The sequence below is a fragment of the Saimiri boliviensis genome, chromosome 11, assembly GCF_048565385.1.
Source record: "Saimiri boliviensis isolate mSaiBol1 chromosome 11, mSaiBol1.pri, whole genome shotgun sequence".
NCBI classification, from domain to species: Eukaryota; Metazoa; Chordata; class Mammalia; order Primates; family Cebidae; genus Saimiri; species Saimiri boliviensis.
In genome coordinates this window covers 75,692,878-75,710,533 of record NC_133459.1, presented here as the reverse complement: position 1 = coordinate 75,710,533, position 17,656 = coordinate 75,692,878, and the positions used below count along the sequence as shown (strand labels likewise).

General features: G+C 39.4%; 1 protein-coding gene across 10 annotated transcripts in view; it reads right to left on the bottom strand.

The window, feature by feature from the left end:
- Positions 1 to 17,656, bottom strand: part of MIGA1 (mitoguardin 1) — a 93,505-nt gene that overhangs the window by 15,015 nt on the left and 60,834 nt on the right. For all 10 annotated transcript variants that reach the window (XR_012512460.1, XM_074381053.1, XM_039474495.2 and 7 more), the window contains exons 9-15: positions 12,157 to 12,275; positions 11,826 to 11,898; positions 11,091 to 11,177; positions 9,871 to 9,969; positions 7,037 to 7,171; positions 4,963 to 5,016; positions 215 to 331 (exon numbers count right to left, since the gene is read on the bottom strand). Coding sequence is in view for 9 of the 10 variants with exons in the window: in XM_074381053.1 (XP_074237154.1) it covers positions 215 to 331; positions 4,963 to 5,016; positions 7,037 to 7,171; positions 9,871 to 9,969; positions 11,091 to 11,177; positions 11,826 to 11,898; positions 12,157 to 12,275 (684 nt within the window). In the remaining variant the exon portion in view is untranslated. The remainder of the gene's footprint in view (positions 1 to 214; positions 332 to 4,962; positions 5,017 to 7,036; positions 7,172 to 9,870; positions 9,970 to 11,090; positions 11,178 to 11,825; positions 11,899 to 12,156; positions 12,276 to 17,656) is intronic.

The window sequence follows — 17,656 nt, the reverse complement described above, 5'->3', positions numbered from 1 at the left end:
AAATCTATAAAATACTGGTCCACTATGACAATGGTGGTGTTATAAAATGCCAAAAATATTTAATACTGGCATTTAAATGCTGAATTTAGGTGGCTTTTCTAACTTTATTCTTAAATAACATTTGTTCTTCTAAAAAAGCAAAACAAAACAGAATAAAACCTTATCTCTTTTTTGATTCAGAAAAAAAAGGAAATGATTCAATGACTGAACATACCTTAAAAAAGCAACATAAATCATAGAGAGAATTTCTAGGACCCAAAAAGCCCCAGGCTAGGACAGGGCTGATGTGTTCACAAATGGCATAAAAATGGGCAAAAAATCCATCTGGGATCTGTTGGAAAGTAAAAGAGAATCAAGTTATTTCTACCTTCCTGTATTTGCCTTCTCTAGTACAGAGACTAAAGTTGTTATTTATTATATGACCAGCTGGAGTTTAAGAAAAAAAAATTTTTTAGAACCAGAGTCTAGCAACACCTCAAATTCCTGGCCTCAAGCAATCCCCCTGCTTCAACTTACTGAGCAGTGGGGACCACAGGCACGCACTACAGTGCAAGGCTCATGACTAGTTCTTTTTTTCTATGACTCTAATCTTTAGAGTCATAGAACGTTTGGGACTCCAAGTTTGGATCCCCTTCCATGAACACTCTTGTGGAAGCTGTTTTTCTCTCTCCTGGATTTTCCCTCTGGAGTTCCCTTCCACACTCTCTTGTGGAAGCCTGCTTTCCCCTCCTAAACTCCATCTCTCTATTCCCTTCCACTCAGGGTGGAAGCTGCTTTCCTCTCCTGGATTCCATCTTTCTGGATTCTGTCACTCAGTGTGAGAGTTAGCTGTTTCTCTTCCTTCTCCTGTTTCTCTCTAAATAAATAAATGACTTCTACAAACACTATAAAATTATTTTTAAAAATTTAAAAAAGAGTCATAGAACATTTTATGTAGATTTCATATCCTAACCAATAGTTTCAGATGTGCTGAGACATATTTCTTTATTTGTTGTTTTCTTGAGACAGGATCTCACTCTGTCGCCCAGGCTGAAGTGCACCGGTGCAGTCATGGCTCACTGCAGCCTCAACTTCCCAAGCTTAAGCGATCCTCCCACCTCAAAATCACAGGTAGCTGGAACCACCTCTCCTGGCTAATTTTTTCTATTTTTCGTAGAAACAGATCTCACTATGTTGCTCAGGCTGGTCTTGAACTCCTGGGCTCAAGCAATCCTCCTTAGCCTCCGAAGGTGCTGGGATTACAGGCATGAACTGCCACACCCGGCCCTTTAAAGTTGTTTTTACCTCATAAAAATGCTTCATAAAAAAGCAATCCAGCTGGGCATGGTGGCTCACACCTATAATCCCTGGAGTTCACGCCCAGCCTGGGCAACATGGTGAGCCCTTGTCTCTACAAAAAATACAAAAGCTATCCAGGCATGGTGGTGTACACCTATAGTCCCAGCTACTCAGGAGGATGAGGTGGGCAGATCATTTGAACCCAGAAGTTGGAGGGTGCAGTGAGCTGAGATCGTGCCATCGTACTCCAGCCTGGGTGACAGAGACAGGTGTCTCAAAAAAGAAAAGGCAATCATATCAGCTTTGCAACCAAACAATAACAAGAATGCTACAGTGTTCCTTAGTTATGTAAGTTTTAGGATTGTTAAGACTATCATAGTTTCAGCTATTTAAAACCCCAACTCGCCAGGTGCTGTGGCTCACGCCTGTAATCCCAGCTCTTAGGGAGGCAGAGGCGGGAGGATAGCTTGAGCCCAGGAGTTCGAGACTTGCCTGGGCAATATAGTGAGACCCCGTTCTCCACAAAAAGGAAAAAAACAAAAAGACCAAATAAATAAATAAATAAATAAAAGCCCAACTCAATCACTTAATTATATTAACTGACAAAAAAAAATCTAGTAAAATGATTACGGTAAATTACTCCTACTACAATTCTAACTTTTTATTTAAAAACCCTATATTATGTAAGCATTTAATGGCGTAATTGCCTCTTCCTGTGAAGTATTACTTCATATAGCTATGTTTCAGGAAACGCCAACTTTATATTTATAAAAACTTTTTGAATTTCCCTCGTTAAATAACATACTGTTGGATATGCTGTACAGCACTGACTAGAGAAAACTACACCTTGAGATTCTGTCTCTTGGAGGGGTACTTTCTATTTTACAGTCTGCAAGACAGTCTTCTAAACCTTGTTCTCTTTCTTTTTTTTCCAAGATGGAGTCTCACTCTGTTACCCAGACTGGAGTCCAGTGGCACTATCTTGGCTCACTGCAACCTCCACCTCCCAGGTTCAAGCAATTCTCCTGCCTCAGCCTCTCGAGTAGCTGGGATTACAGGTGCATACCACCACACCTGGCTAATTTTTGTATTTTTAGTAGAGGCAGGGTTTCACCATGTTAGCCAGGCTGGCCTCGAACTCCTGACCTCAGGTGATCCACTTGGTTTGGCCTCCCAAAGTGCCAGGATTACAGGTGTGAGCCACCACACCCAGCCTAAACTTATTTTTAAAACATAAGATAGCAGCAGTTACCATTTAATGAGTACCCATTATATTCTAGAAAGTGTGCTAGTTTCTATTTAATTTACTAAACTATTCTTTCAAAAGTCTGTCATGTTAACATCATTTTAAACATGTGAAAAGTGATACTGGAGAGGGGTTAACCAAACTGCCCTAATTCACACACAGCTAGTTAGTGAAGGCCAAAAAGGATGTTCTATATACATTAAAGTTCTAAATCCCATACAGACTTGAAATGTATTATGAGTTCACAGAAGTGGGAACTTAGTGTGGGCTGAAGCAGAAGAGATAAACTTTAGCAAGGAATAATGTGAGCTGAGCTCAATGATGGGTAGGATTTATTTAACTACAGAGGGAATTTGGCATTTCAGGTATAGGAAACAGTTCCCAAGAGGTGAGACACGGAGGTATCTATAGATATAGGAAGTAGACTTAGGCCGGGCATGGTGGCTCAGGCCTATAATCCCAGCACTTTGGGAGGCCAACATGATGAAATCCCATCTCTACCAAAAATACAGAAATTAGCCAGGCATGGTGGCAGGTGCCTATAATCCCAGCTACTCGAGAGGCTGAGGCAGAAGAACTGCTTGAATCTGGGAGGTGGAGGTTGCAGTGAACTGAGATCCTGCCACTGCACTCCAGCCTGGGTGACAGAGAGACTTCATTTTAAAAAAAAGTACAATATTTATTCTAAGAAGTAGAAAAATAAAGTTAGACATGTTAACAACAATATTTTTATCATTATTATTACAACTACCACTTACTAAACTCTTCACATGTTGAATGTTTAAATTAAGCTTGTTGGTATTATTGCTTTCATCCTTACAGCAGTCCTATTAAGTAGGCAGTAACACCATTTTGCAAATGGGAAAACTGAGGGTCAGCTGATGGTCAGTAACTTACTGTGATCATGCTAGCCAGTGGGAGAATCCAACCTACGCCTACAGGTCTGTTCCTCAGTCCTAAAGTTAGAGTTCATCATCATCATAAGGGAATCTGCTTAAAATATAGGTATCTGGAATCATTTTAAACAAGAATTATTCAAATATAGGGTGTCCAATATTATTTCTGACAGCACACTCTGAAGATGCTGTGAGGACTATACTTTGAAATCACTGCAACTGGCAATACTGCCTCAAAGTTGTAAGATTGGAAAATATGGATATGATAAAATACTGTAGGTCCTTGAGCAAATAATAATGTTGTAATAGCCAATACTTGTATAATGCACTATACCAAGCACTGTTTTAAGCACTTCATACTGAATCTTCTAAAATCTCCATGAGGGCTAGGCACAGTGGCTCATGCCTGTAATCCCAACACTTTGGGAGGCTGAGACTGGAAAAGCACACCTGCCATCCTAGCTACTCAGGGAGGCTGACGCAGGAAGACTGCTTAAGCCCAGGAGTTAGAGGCTGCAGTGAGCTATGATCATGCCAGTGTACTCCAGCCTGGATGACAGAGCAAGACCCTATCTCAAAAACAAAACTAAACTAAACAAGACACTATGAGGTAGATATTATTACTATTCTATTTTTAGAGATGAGGAAACTGAGGCATAGAGAGGATAAGCAACTTGTCTAAGGTCACATAGCTAGTGTGTGGCATTTGAACCCAGTAGTCTCACTTAAGAGTCCATGCCCTTTACTATAGGAGTGTATGAGAAAACAATGCTTAGCAGGTGAGACAGGTTACAGGGTGTGAGGCACGGAGGCAGCATATAAACTCTGAGACTTTTTATTTGTATTGGCTCCGAACTGAATAAAGCAGCTATTAGAATCACATCTTTATTTCTTAATTGTATTAAATGGAGTGGAATCCACTGCATTAAAGACTGTAAAAAATGTTGACCAGGTATGGTGGCTCATGCCTGTAATCCCAGCACTTTGGGAGGCTGAGATGGGTGGATCACAAGGTCAGGAGTTCAAGATCAGCCTGGCCAACAGGGTGAAACCCAACTCTACTAAAAATACAAAAATTAGCCAGGCGTGGTGGTACAAGCTGATAGTCCCACCTACTCAGGAGGTGAGGCAGGAGAATTGCTTGAACCTGGAAGGTGGAGGTTGCAGTGAACCAAGATCTCACAAATACTGGGTAAATGAGACAGACTATCTAAAAACCAAAAAAATTAATATCATTAACAGAAAAAACAAAAACCTAAAACTTTCAGAGCTGTTTCCAACTCTAAATCCTTCTCCCACTTAGTTGAAATACCATGCATGTCTCAATACTTGCTACATGGAACTACCTCAAATACTAAGGATGAAAAAGAAGACCTTCAAAAAAGCAGCCAACCCACTACCAGTAAGTCAGTCATCTAGCCTGAGGGACAGTCCCTCCTACCCCTCCTACAGCTGCCAATTCCTACAGAAGTGACTCAGCAGCTTCTTTGACAGAATCCTTAAATGATTTAACAAAGGAATTTAGGGCATAATGAATTTTACCTTTATCTGCTGCCTTTTCTGTTTCAGCACCGACCAACAACTGGAAGCCACAGCCTAAATATGTGCAGAGGAGAAAAGAAAGATTTAAATTTACAGCCACATAAACATTTCCATTTTGAGTAGAAACTCAAAGTTTATGGGTCTAAAAAGTTCAATACATTCATTACCAATAAGAACTAGTCAGCATTCTCACATTGTTTGAAAATATTAATGCAAAGGTATTTCATTTTTATAAATTTTTTAATCATGAGCAAAGTTGTGTGTTGTAAGGACAAGAAAAAAAATAAAATAACATTTAAAAAATTAAACACAAAGCCACTAAAGGAAAAAGACTACACTCTGGAACAAAGGAGATTCAATTTTCACAGTTTTAAAGTTCTGTCTTTAAGGGAAAAAAAGTGAAAATATGTGTATATAGAATTCACATACACAAATAAATAGTCTCTGTGTAATAATGAAGTAATTTTTTTCTCTCTTTTTTTTTTGAGACACGTTTCACTCCCATTGCCCAGGCTGAAGTGCAAAGGAGCAATCTCGGCTTACTGCAACCTCCGCCTCCAAGGCTCAAGTGAACCTCCCACCTCAGCTTCCTGAGTAACTGGGACTACAGGCACACACTACTGCACCTGGCTAATTTTTGTATTTTATTGTAGAGACGAGGTGTCTCCATGTTGCCGAGGCTGGTCTCGAACTCCTGAGTTCAAGCAATCCACCCACTTCAGCCTTCCAAAGTGCTGGGATTACAGGTGTGAGCCACTGCACCTGGCCTAAAGTAATTTTTTTCTCAAGAATAGTACTATTGGAATATTTGTGAATAGCTAATAGTTTGATCCAAATAAAGAACTAAGAAATACAATCATGATGGGACAAAAGCACCCAGTGGATCCTAAAGATATCTGACTCTTGGAGGTGATTCCAGCAATAAAAAAAAAAAAAAAGAAAAAGAAAAATCTGACCCTACTCTGGCATGACCCAGCTTTGATCAAGGTCACTTTACCAGATCAGTTACAGAAAATGGAAAACATGTATCTTTTATTATTAAAGCGTATATTATCTTGGAACTTACTGATAGTAAAATTAAAAGAATTTTAAATACATTCATTTTTCCTCAATTTTAAGTTCCAAAATAATTGTGAAATTGCCAACTGGAACTTTTTTAAGGTATCCAAATTGCATCATAAAACATGGTATCCACCCTATTTTGCTTCCAGGTGCACACTTAAAGCCCAACAAAAACCAATGTCAAACAGATTAGAGAACAAAAAACAACAGAAACTAAAGAGAATTTCATCTGAAGATGTTACCTGTATATGCCTAAGCCGAATATCAAAGGATGAGTTCAGTTTCTGTACTTTATTCCACAGACAGATAAATATATATAAATCTTACTAATCTCCCCAGTTTTGACTTTTCTGTTTTTTTTTTTTTTTTTTTTTTTTTTTTTTTTTGAGACGGAGTTTCGCTCTTGTTACCCAGGCTGGAGTGCAATGGCGTGATCTCGGCTCATCGCAACCTCCGCCTCCTGGGTTCAGGCAATTCTCCTGCCTCAGCCTCCTGAGGAGCTGGGATCACAGGCACGCACCACCATGCCCAGCTAATTTTTTGTATTTTTAGTAGAGACGGGGTTTCACCTTATTGACCAGGATGGTCTCGATCTCTTGACCTCGTGATCCACTCGCCTCAGCCTCCCAAAGTGCTGGGATTACAGGCTTGAGCCACCTCGCCCGGTTTCTGTTTTTTTTTGAGATGGAGTTTCGCTCTTGTCCAGGTTGGAGTATAGCTGCGCGATTTCAGCTCACTGAAACCTCCGTCTCTTGGGTTCAAGAAATTATCACACCTCAGCCTCCTGAATAGCTGGGCTTATAGGTGCCCACCACCATGCCCAGCTAATTTTTATATTTTTAGAAGAGACAGGTTCCACCATTTGGCCAGGCTGGTCTCAATCTCCTGACCTCAAAATGATCCACCTGCCTTGGCCTCCCAAAGTGTTGGGATTACAGGCATAAGCCACTGTGCCTGGCTGACCACTTTTTGATCAAACTTAAAAGGCTGAGAAAGGTAAACCACCACTTACTGTTTCTTTGAAGGATGAGTTTAGCCATCGATTATTTACTACATTCTGTATGGATGTGGGCGGGTTTTCCAAATCTTCAAAGGAATCCATTAATATAAAATCCAGAACAACATCATAAAAATTTAGATTTTTCACCTGCATTAAATTATGAGTTGAAACAAAAATTATTATTACATTGAGCTGAAATAAAATCTGAGCCAGGACTTTATAGTTTTATAACAGCAGGGTTTGTTTGTTTTTTTTTTTAATTTTAATCAGCTTATTCAAAAATAAAAAATAAAAGAAGAGATAAATATGAAAGCTCACCACCAGAAATTATGATTCACATTATAGCTGCTCCTTCCTAGATCTCAAGTGAAAATCTTTCCTCATCTCTATTCTAGGAGTTCTTTGTTCATGCTTCTATATAACATCCAGGATGCTCATTCTACTTTGTTATTTAGTTACTGGTATGTGTGCTGTCTTCCCCACCAGATCACAAACATCTTGCTCTTTCATTCATTTATACATACACACTCTGCATACTACATGCTGTACCAGGTGGTCAGACTTCTAGAGTAGGCAAATTAGATGCCTAGAATATAGTGGGGAAAACGGCAACAAAATAATCCTGCAAATATCCATTTGTGAACTATGAGAAGCACAATAAAGGAAAAAGTATATTGTGCTCTATCATTTTGGCAGAAATGTGGAGAATGAAACAGAGAGGGGAAAGAGTGAATGCAGGGAGGAAAGGAGTGGGCAGAGAATAAGGAAACGGAAAGTCTACTGCTGTAGCCCAGAGAAAAGACAACAGGTACTTAGGCCAAGAGGGGTTACAGGAAGAGAGGAAAGTTGAAGAAACTGAAAGATATTTAGGAGTTAAAACTGACAAACTTAGAGATGAACATGATAAAGGGGGTGAGGACCAGAGAGAGGTAAAGGATGAGTTTCAGGCTGCTGGCCTGCAGAACTAAATGGATACTGATTCCATCTCCTGAATATGGGAACACTAGAAAAGAAAATTATGTCTTCATGTATTTGTACCCGCTGTTTCCTCTGCCTAGAATGCCTTTCAGCTCCTTATAAACCCATTTTTTTTTTCTTCTGAGAAAACAGTCTTGCTCTGTAGCCCAGGTTGGAGTGCATTGGCATGATCTTGGCTCACTGTAGGCTCTGCCTCCCAGGTTCAAGTGATTCTCGTGCCTCAGTCTCCTGAGTAGCTGGGATTACAGACACATACCACCATACTTGACTAATTTTTGTATTTTTAGTAGAGACAGGTTTTCACCATGTTGGCCGGGCTGATCTTCAACTCCCGACTTCAAGAGACCTGCCCACCTCAGCTTCCCAAAGTGCTGGGATTAAATTCTTTTTTTTTTTTTTTTTTTTTGAGACAGAGTCTTGCTCTGTCACCCAGGTGGAGTGCAGTGATGCGATCTCAGCTCACTGCAACCTCCTCCTTCCCTGTTCATGCAATTCTCCTGCCTCCTGCTGAGCAGCTGGGATTACAAGCGCATGCCACCATGCCCGGCAAATTTTTGTATTTTTAGTAGAGACGGGATTTCGCCATGTTGGTCAGGCTGGTCTCTAACTCCTGACCTTGTGATTCGCCTACCTTAGCCTCCCAAAGTGCTGGGATTACAGGTGTGAGCCACCGCACCTGGCTAATATCTATCTATCCATCCATGCATGCATCCATCTTTTTTTTTTTTTTTTGAGACAGAGTCTCATTCTGTCACCCAGGCTGGAGTACAGTGGTATGATCTCGGCTCACTGCAACCTCCACCTCCCAGGTTCAAGTGATTCTCATGCCTTAGCCTCCTACATAGTTGGGATTACAGGCGTGAGCCATTACACCTGGCTAATTTTTGTATTTTTAGTAGAGACAGGTTTTTGCCATGTTGGCCAGGTTGGTCTTGAACTCCTGACCTCAGGTGATCCACCCAACTTGGCCTCCAGAAGTGCTGGGATTACAGGCGGGAGCCACCACTCCCGGTCCTATATTTATTTCTATATCTATAGCTATATATTTATATTATAAACTGTGAACTCGCACTGACAGCTCTAATTCCAGTCCCAGCTTTTTATACCTCCCTTCTCTGACAGGGAAAATCTGGCTCTGATTTTTCTCAGTATACTTATTTGTTCAGTCCTGTGTATACGGCCAATTCCCTAGCCCTACTAAGCTGCTGCTGTTGTACTACCCAACACTGTCCTTGCATAGGCCACCATTCCTGCTCTGCTAGGGCCCTGCCAATTGACTTTTGGACAGAAGGAAGGGAGATGACAAGGGAAGGAGGGCAGGAGGGAAGGAAGCAAGGAGCCAACAACAGCAAAAAAGGCTTTTAAGAAAACAATCTACGCCGGGCGCGGTGGCTCAAGCCTGTAATCCCAGCACTTTGGGAGGCCGAGGCAGGTGGATCACGAGGTCGAGAGATCGAGACCATCCTGGTCAACATGGTGAAACCCCGTCTCTACTAAAAGTGCAAAAACTTAGCTGGGCATGGTGGCACGTGCCTGTAATCCCAGCTACTCAGGAGGCTGAGGCAGGAGAATTGCCTGAGCCCAGGAGGCGGAGGTTGCGGTGAGCCGAAATCGCGCCATTGCACTCCACTCCAGCCTGGTTAACAAAGGCGAAACTCCGTCTCAAAAAAAAAAAAAAAGAAAACAATCTACAACTATTGCCCCAATGTGTAAGGAGTGTGGTTTATGACTGTCAAAAAAAGATGTCCTACAGCCATACAATTGGCTTTAGTTTATTTAACAAGGAAAAGGAAACAGTCGTCTCAACTCATATAAAACTGCATGCAAATAATTAACAAAAATAAATATCACAAAAAAATTGAACTTACCCCTCTAGCAGCAAGTTCCATTTCAGTACTATCCCAGTGATCAGTCTGCTCTAAAAAATAGATCATTTCATCAAAAACATCTTCAAACTTCTTTGGATTCTGCAGAAGAAACCACATTTTGACCCTTAACTTTGTAACACTCTACAAAGTTAAGTTACTCTTCAAGTAAGTTTGATGGATCTTAATTCTACTAGGTAACTGGACTAAAATACATTTTAAAGGTATGCCAAATTTATCTGGTTTACTACTTTGCTGTTGCAAAGTTTTACAGAAGGCAAGACGAAGAATGTTAGTAAAATGTCATAAGCAAACTATTTATTATTCAAATATGTATGCCTATTTTGGTTAGTCCTTAAAATGAAAACTTGATTATAGCAGACATTATGTGAGGCTTTTTTGTTCCAGTTCTGCTTCTTTTGGAAAAAATTACTGAGTTACCTGTCATGAGAAGGCCAAGAAAGCAACATAAGACTTACATTGGGAATCACCCGTATTAATAGTTAGTGTCACCTTACCTATACTTAGCACTTTACACTTACTTAACACTTCATTCTTTAAGTTGCTTTCCCATTTATCATTTATTTAATCATCCTAAAACCCCTCTGAAATGAGGTAATATAAATATAATTCTATTATATAAATGAGAGAATTAAAGTTCAAAGAGATTGAGTGTGAAAACTAGGTGTGCAGATGGCTCAAGAAAGACTGTTTTGTTTTCTCATCATCTGGACAAACCTTGCATAAAGTAAGGTGGATCCTTACAGTCAGAATGAAGGTCCTGTCATTGCTTCTGCCTCATTCAACTCCATGAGGATGAGGCAGCTCAATCTGTACTCCAGATTTCTGAGACCTACACTATTTCTTGTGACCCTCTTCCTGAACGGGATTGAGGGAATAAAAGAGGAGGCATTAGTAATAATAATAGTGATGGTTATAGCAGCAGAGCTAACAATAATTCTCACCATGACATTCACAGATTTTATAGCAAATTGGAAATATTTATGAGAAACAACTTGGTTGAAATAGTGTGGACTTCAGACATAGTTCAACCCAAGTATAACTCAATGCCCTTTGGGTTATTTATTTTCAAAATGTGAACCTTTGCCAACTATCTACAAAAACTTTTTCTTCTATCAGAAATTTAATGTCTTAATCTTCAGTTCAAATGGCAAAAACAACTTTTGTAAATGGCAAAAAACCTGCCAACAGAGTAAGTTTACCTTTCGTGCTTTCACAATTAAAGCTGATAAAATTTTCCTTCCACTCTCAGCAAGGAATATCCTGTTGGCTGATTCTGAAAGAATTACCTAAAAAAAAATTTATCCCCAAAGAAAAAAGAGATCTATAATGAATGTGAATGGACATTCAACTTTACAGCACAAATAATCCTAAAACAGTTAATGCATTGCGTGTGGTGCTATTTCAAGAGGCAGCTCACAGAGAAAGTCCTAATTTACTAAAATAAAAAGAACTCTCAAAACCTATACTTAAAAAAAGATTAAAGGGAGTTAAATTTGAATTTAATTCTGTTCAACATAATATTATTACAAAGTCTCAAAATTTCTCATAGCCCCCAAACATAATAAAACAAATATAATTTTATTTTCTTTTTAGAAAATCAATTTTATAATTTATTCAAATTAAATCTCAAATACACATTAATAAATAAGAGGGTTTTTATTTTAAGCAGCTATTTTTACATTCCTGAAGCATCGAAATACCCTGTTTTGACAAAGTGTGGTGGGCCTGGGAAGCCATGGGAGAGGATAACGAAATACAGACACAAATGAAGGTAAGTGGAGGGGAGGAAAAATAAGTTTAGTAGACTTTATATTTGTCATTAGGAATAGGGATCATCAAGAGCACAGAGCTGTCCTGTTTATTTGCACTGGACTCTACAGCATGAGCGTGAGGATGGGTGGCTGGGTGAAGTCACTTAATGTTAAAAAAAATACCTGAAAAGCCTGTCGAATACAGTGAAGTTTGGCAAGAAAATCACTGTCTCCGAGGCACTCCAACATTTCAGTTCTATGTAATAAACAGGGGAGACAATTGTTAAACTCCATTCAAGATCAAGCCTACTATAAATTTGGATTCAAACAAGGTTTAACCTCAGGACCTTAGTATAAAACATGTTTTTTCAGTACTGACAGAACATGTAAACAATAATTTTTTCTTTACTTGGACCTAAAAACGTATTTTCCCCTACTCTCATAAACATTTTTAATAAATACCACACAAACACTTTAATATCCTTCATAAATATAAACAATACTGAAATGGTACCTCAGTACTCTGGAGCAAATTTTTCCTTCTTCAACTAAATGCATGGCTTCCTCGTAAAACGGGCAGTGACACAGGGACTCCAAGCTGTAGGTATGTCGCACTTCTCTGTGTTCTGCAAGCTAACAGCACAGTGATTAGAACAGAATGCAGGCTAGGTGCAGTGGCTCATGCCTGGTGATCTCAACACTGTGGGAGGATCATCTGAATCCAGGAGTCTGAAACCAGCCTAGGCAACACAGTCAGATGCAGTCTCTACAAAAACCTAAGAAAATGAGTCAGGTATAGAGGCATGCACCTGTGGTCCTAGCTACCCAGGAGGTTGAGGTGGGAGGATCACTTGAGCATAGGAAGTCGAAGTTGCAGGGAGCTGTGACTGTATCACTGCACTCCAGCCTAGTTGGCAGAGCCAGACTCTGTCTCAAAAAAAGAAAAAACAAAGCAAAACCAAAAAGCAGAACACATTGATAGAAGAAGAAAACCTATACAAGAAAGAAAATAGGATTTTGCTAATATCAAAATACACTAAATTTGATTAAACCATAAAAACCATTCAATAGGATTTTACAGCTAATAAAATCTGAATTCATTTTATTTCAAATTTCAGTTGTAAAAAGAGTAGAACTTTTCTTTTTTCCTTTTCCTTGACGAGATTGGGTGCATTCAGGGAAGTAAAAGAGTAAAACTTTGAACAAGCTTAGTTCATTCTGAATCCAATTACTTAAATCCATAGAATGTACAGAAAAGAAATACTATAACTTTTTTATTATTATTTTTTGAGACAGGGTTTCATTCTGTTGCCCAGGCTAGAGTGGCGTGCATGATCATGGTTCACTGCAGCCTCCACCTCCCAGGTTCAAGCAATTTTCTTGCCTTGGCTTCCCTAGTAGCTGGGATTACAGGCACGTGCCACCACACTCAACTAATTTTTGTATTTTTAGTAGATATGGGGTTTTGCCATGTTGGTCAGGCTGGTCTTGAACTGGCCTCAAGCAATCCAACTGCCTCAGCCTCCTGAAGTGCTGGGATTACAGGTGTGAGCCACCGTGTCCAGCCAGCAATAGTATATCGTATAGTTTACCAATAAGAACAACCTAAGAAGCATGTTTTAAAAAGAGGAGGAGAATTTTATCATCCAAAGAGTACTTAAAAGTATAACCTATGATTATAATGAAGCAAAACTTAGTACAAAAACAACAAAATAAGCTCAATGTTGCTATTTTAATAAATATGTCCTTGTATATGGCTTTGATTAACTTTCGTATAACAAAGATAGTCATGCTTTTGGTTAGTATAACTCTACAAGTGAAATTCCAATCTTCTGACAGTTCATTAAAAAACAATTGCAAACAGTACAGAGTAGCCAGCTAAGCAAAAAAACAAAACAAAACGCAGAAAACTTCTAGTGTTTTGTTTGGAAGATACAGGATCGCATTCCGTCACCCAGGCTGTAGTGCAGTGGCACTATCATAGCTCTGTAGCCTCAAACTCCTGGGCTAAAGTGCTCCTCCTGCCTCAGCCTCCTGAGTAGGAGGACTACAGGTATACGACAACATATCCCACTAATTTAAAAAAATGTGTAGGGCAAGGTCCGGGTCCGGTGGCTCATGCCCGTAATCCCAGCACTTTGGGAGGCTAAGGCGGGCAGATCACCTGAGGTTATGAGTTCAAGACCAGCCTGGGCAACAACTGTTAAACTACATTCAAGCTTCTCTATCTTTAAATAAATAAATAAATAACAAAGCAAAAAACAAACAAAGGATATGTGCAATAAAGAGTACAATGAATGTAACGGTACCTCACATTTCAGTACTAAAAACTGAAATTATAGCAAGCACTCTCTCAGACCAGTGGAATAAAAGTGGAAATCAACTCTAAAAGGGACCTTCAAAACCAGGCAGATACACAGAAATTAAATAACCTGCTCCTGAATGAGCACTGGGTCAAAACCAAAATCAAAATGGAAATTAAAAAATTCTCCAAATGGAACGACAAAAATGACACAACCTATCAAAACATCTGGGACACAGCAAAGGTGTTGCTAAGAGGAAAGTTCATAGCCCTAAACGCCTACATCAAAAAGTCTGAAACAGCATAAACAATCTAAGGTCATACCTCAAGGAACTAGAGAAACAAGAACAAACCCAAACCCAGAGGAAGAAAGAAAATAATCAAGATCAGAGTAGAACTAAATGAAATTGAAATAAACAAACAAAAAAACACAAAAGATAAATGAAACAAAAAGCTGGCTGTTTGAAAAGACAAATAAAACTGATAGACCTTTAGCAAGATTAACCAAGAAAAGAGGAGAGAAAAATCCCAATAATCTCACTAAGAAAAGAAAGAGGAGATACTACAACTGACACCATTGAAATACAAAAGATCATTCAAGGTTACCATGAACATCTTTACACACATGAACTAGAAAACCTAGAAGAGATGGATAAATTCCTGTAAATATATATTCTTCTTAGCTTAAATCAGGAAGAATTAGATACCCTGATCAGACCAATAACACACAGCAAAACTGAAAGGGTAATTTAAAAATTACCAACAAGGCTGGGCCCAGTGGCTCAGGCCTGTAATCCCAGCACTTTGGGAGGTGATATCATGAGATCAGGAGTTTGAGACCGGCCTGGCCAACACGGTGAAATCCTGTCTCTACTAAAAACACAAAAAATTAGCTGGGCATAGTGGTGGGCGCCTGTAATCCCAGCTACTCAGGAGGCTGAGGCAGGAGAATCACTTGAACCTGGGAGGCAGAGGTTGCAGGGAGCCAAGATTGTACCACTGCACTCCAGCCTGGCCAACAGAGTGAGACTCTGTCTCCAAAAAAAAAACAACTACCAACAAAAAAAGGTCCAGGACAGGACCAGATGGATTCACAGGAGAATTCTACCAGATATTCCAAGAAGAATTGGTACCAATCCTTTCAACACTATTCCACAAGACAGAGAAAGAAGGAATTCTCCCTAATTCAGTCTATGAAGCCAGCATCGCCCTAATACCAAAACCAGGAAAGGACGTAACCAAAAACAAAACTACAGCCTGGTATCCTTGATGAACACAGATCTAAAATCCTTAACAAAATACTAGCTAACTGAATCCAACAACGTATCAAAAAGATAATCCACCATGATCAAGTGAATTTTATACCAAGGATGGAGGATGGTTTAACATACACAAGTCAATAAATGTGATACACCACATAAACAGAATTAAAAACAAAAATCACATGATCATCTCAATAGATGCAGAAAAAGCACTTGACAAAATCCAGCATCACTTTATGATTAAAACTCTCAGCAAAATTGGCAATCAAGGGACACACCTTAATGTAACAAAAGCCATCTATGACAAACCCAGAGCCAACATAATACTGAATGGGGAAAAGCATTCCCTCTGAGAATGGGAATAAGACAAGTATGCCCACTCTCACCACTACTCTTCAACACAGTACTGGAAGTCCTAGCCAGAGCAATCAGACAAGAGAAATAAATAAATTTAGGGCATCCAAATCCATAAAGAGGAAGTCAAACTGTCACTGTTCGCTGAGGATATGATTGTTTACCTTGAAAACCCTAAGAACTCGTCTAGAAAGCTCCTAGAACTGATAAAATTCAGCAAAGTTTCCAGATAAAAGATTAATGTACACAAATCAGTAGCTCTTCTATACACCAACAGTGACCAAGCAGAGAATCAAATCAAGAACTCAACCTCTTTTACAATAGTTGCAAAAAATAATAAAATACTTAGGAATATATCTAACCAAGGAGTCAAAAGACCTCTACGAGGAAAACTACAAAATACTGCTGAAAGAAATCAGAGATGACACAAACAAATGGAAACACATCCCATGCTCAAGGATGGGTAGACTCTATATTGTGAAAATGACCATACTGCCGAAAGCAAGCTACAAATTCAGTGCAAGCCCCATCAGAACACCAACCATCATTCTTCACAGAATTAGAAAAAACAAGTCTAAAATTCATACGGAACTAAAAAAGAGCTCTCATAGCCAAAGCAAGCCTAAGCAAAAAGAAATCTGGAGGCATCACATGACCTGATTTCAAACTATACTGTAAGACCACGGTCACCGAAACAGCATTGTACTGATATAAAACTAGGACATAGACAAATGGAACAGAAGAGAAAATATATAAATAAACCCAAATAGTTACAGCCAACTGATCTTTGACAAAGCAAACAAAAACATAAAATGGGGAAAGGACACCCTTTTCAACAAATGGTGCTGGATAATTAGCTAGCCACATGCAGGAGAATGAAATTGGATCCTCATCTCTCACTTTACAAAAAACTCAAGTTGGACTGAAGACTTAAACCTAAGACCTGAAAGTATAAAAATTCTAGAAGATAGGCCGGGCGCGGTGGCTCAAGCCTGTAATCCCAGCACTTTGGGAGGCCGAGGCGGGTGGATCATGAGGTCAAGAGATCGAGACCATCCTGGTCAACATGGTGAAACCCCGTCTCTACTAAAATACAAAAAAAAAACAACTAGCTGGGCGTGGTGGCTCGTGCCTGTAATCCCAGCTACTTAGGAGGCTGAGGCAGGAGAATTGCCTGAGCCCAGGAGGCGGAGGTTGCGGTGAGCCAAGATCGCGCCATTGCACTCCAGCCTGGGTAACAAGAGCGAAACTCCGTCTCAAAAAAAAAAAAAAAAAAAAAAAAATTCTAGAAGATAACATTGAAAAAACCCTTCTAGATATTGGCTTAGGCAAGGATTTCACGACCAAGAACCCAAAAGCAAATGCAGTAAAAACAAAGAAACAGCTGGGACCTAATTAAACTAAAGAGCTTTGGCACGGCAAAAGGAATAGTCAGCACAGTAAACAGATAACCCTCAGAGTGGGAGAAAATCTTCACTATCTACACATCTGACAAAGGACTAATATCCAGAATCTACAATGACCTCAAACAAATCAGTAAGAAAAAAATAAACAATCCCATCAAAAAGTGGGCTAAGGATATGAACTGACAATTCTCAAAAGAAGATATACAAATGGCCAACAAACATATGAAAAAATGCTCAACATCACTAATGATGAGAAAAATGCAAATCAAAACCACAAGGCAATACCACCTTACTCCTGCAAGAATGGCCACAATCAAAAAATCAAAAAACAGTAGATGTTGGCATGGATATGGTGATCAGGGAACACTTCCACACTGCTGATGGGAATATAACTAGTACAGCCACTATGGAAACAGTGTGGAGATTCCTTTAAGAACTAAAAGTAGAACTACCATTTGATCCAGCGATCCCACTACAGAGTATCTACCCAGAGGAAAAGAAGATTCATTATTCAAAAAAGATGCCTGCACATGCATGTTTATAGCAACATGATTCACAATTGCAAAATCATGGAATCAACCCAAATGCTCATCAGTTGACAAGTGGATAAAGAAACTGTGGTATGTATACACAAAGGAATACTACGCCGCTTAAAAAGGAATTAATTCAGCATTTGCAGTGACCTGGATG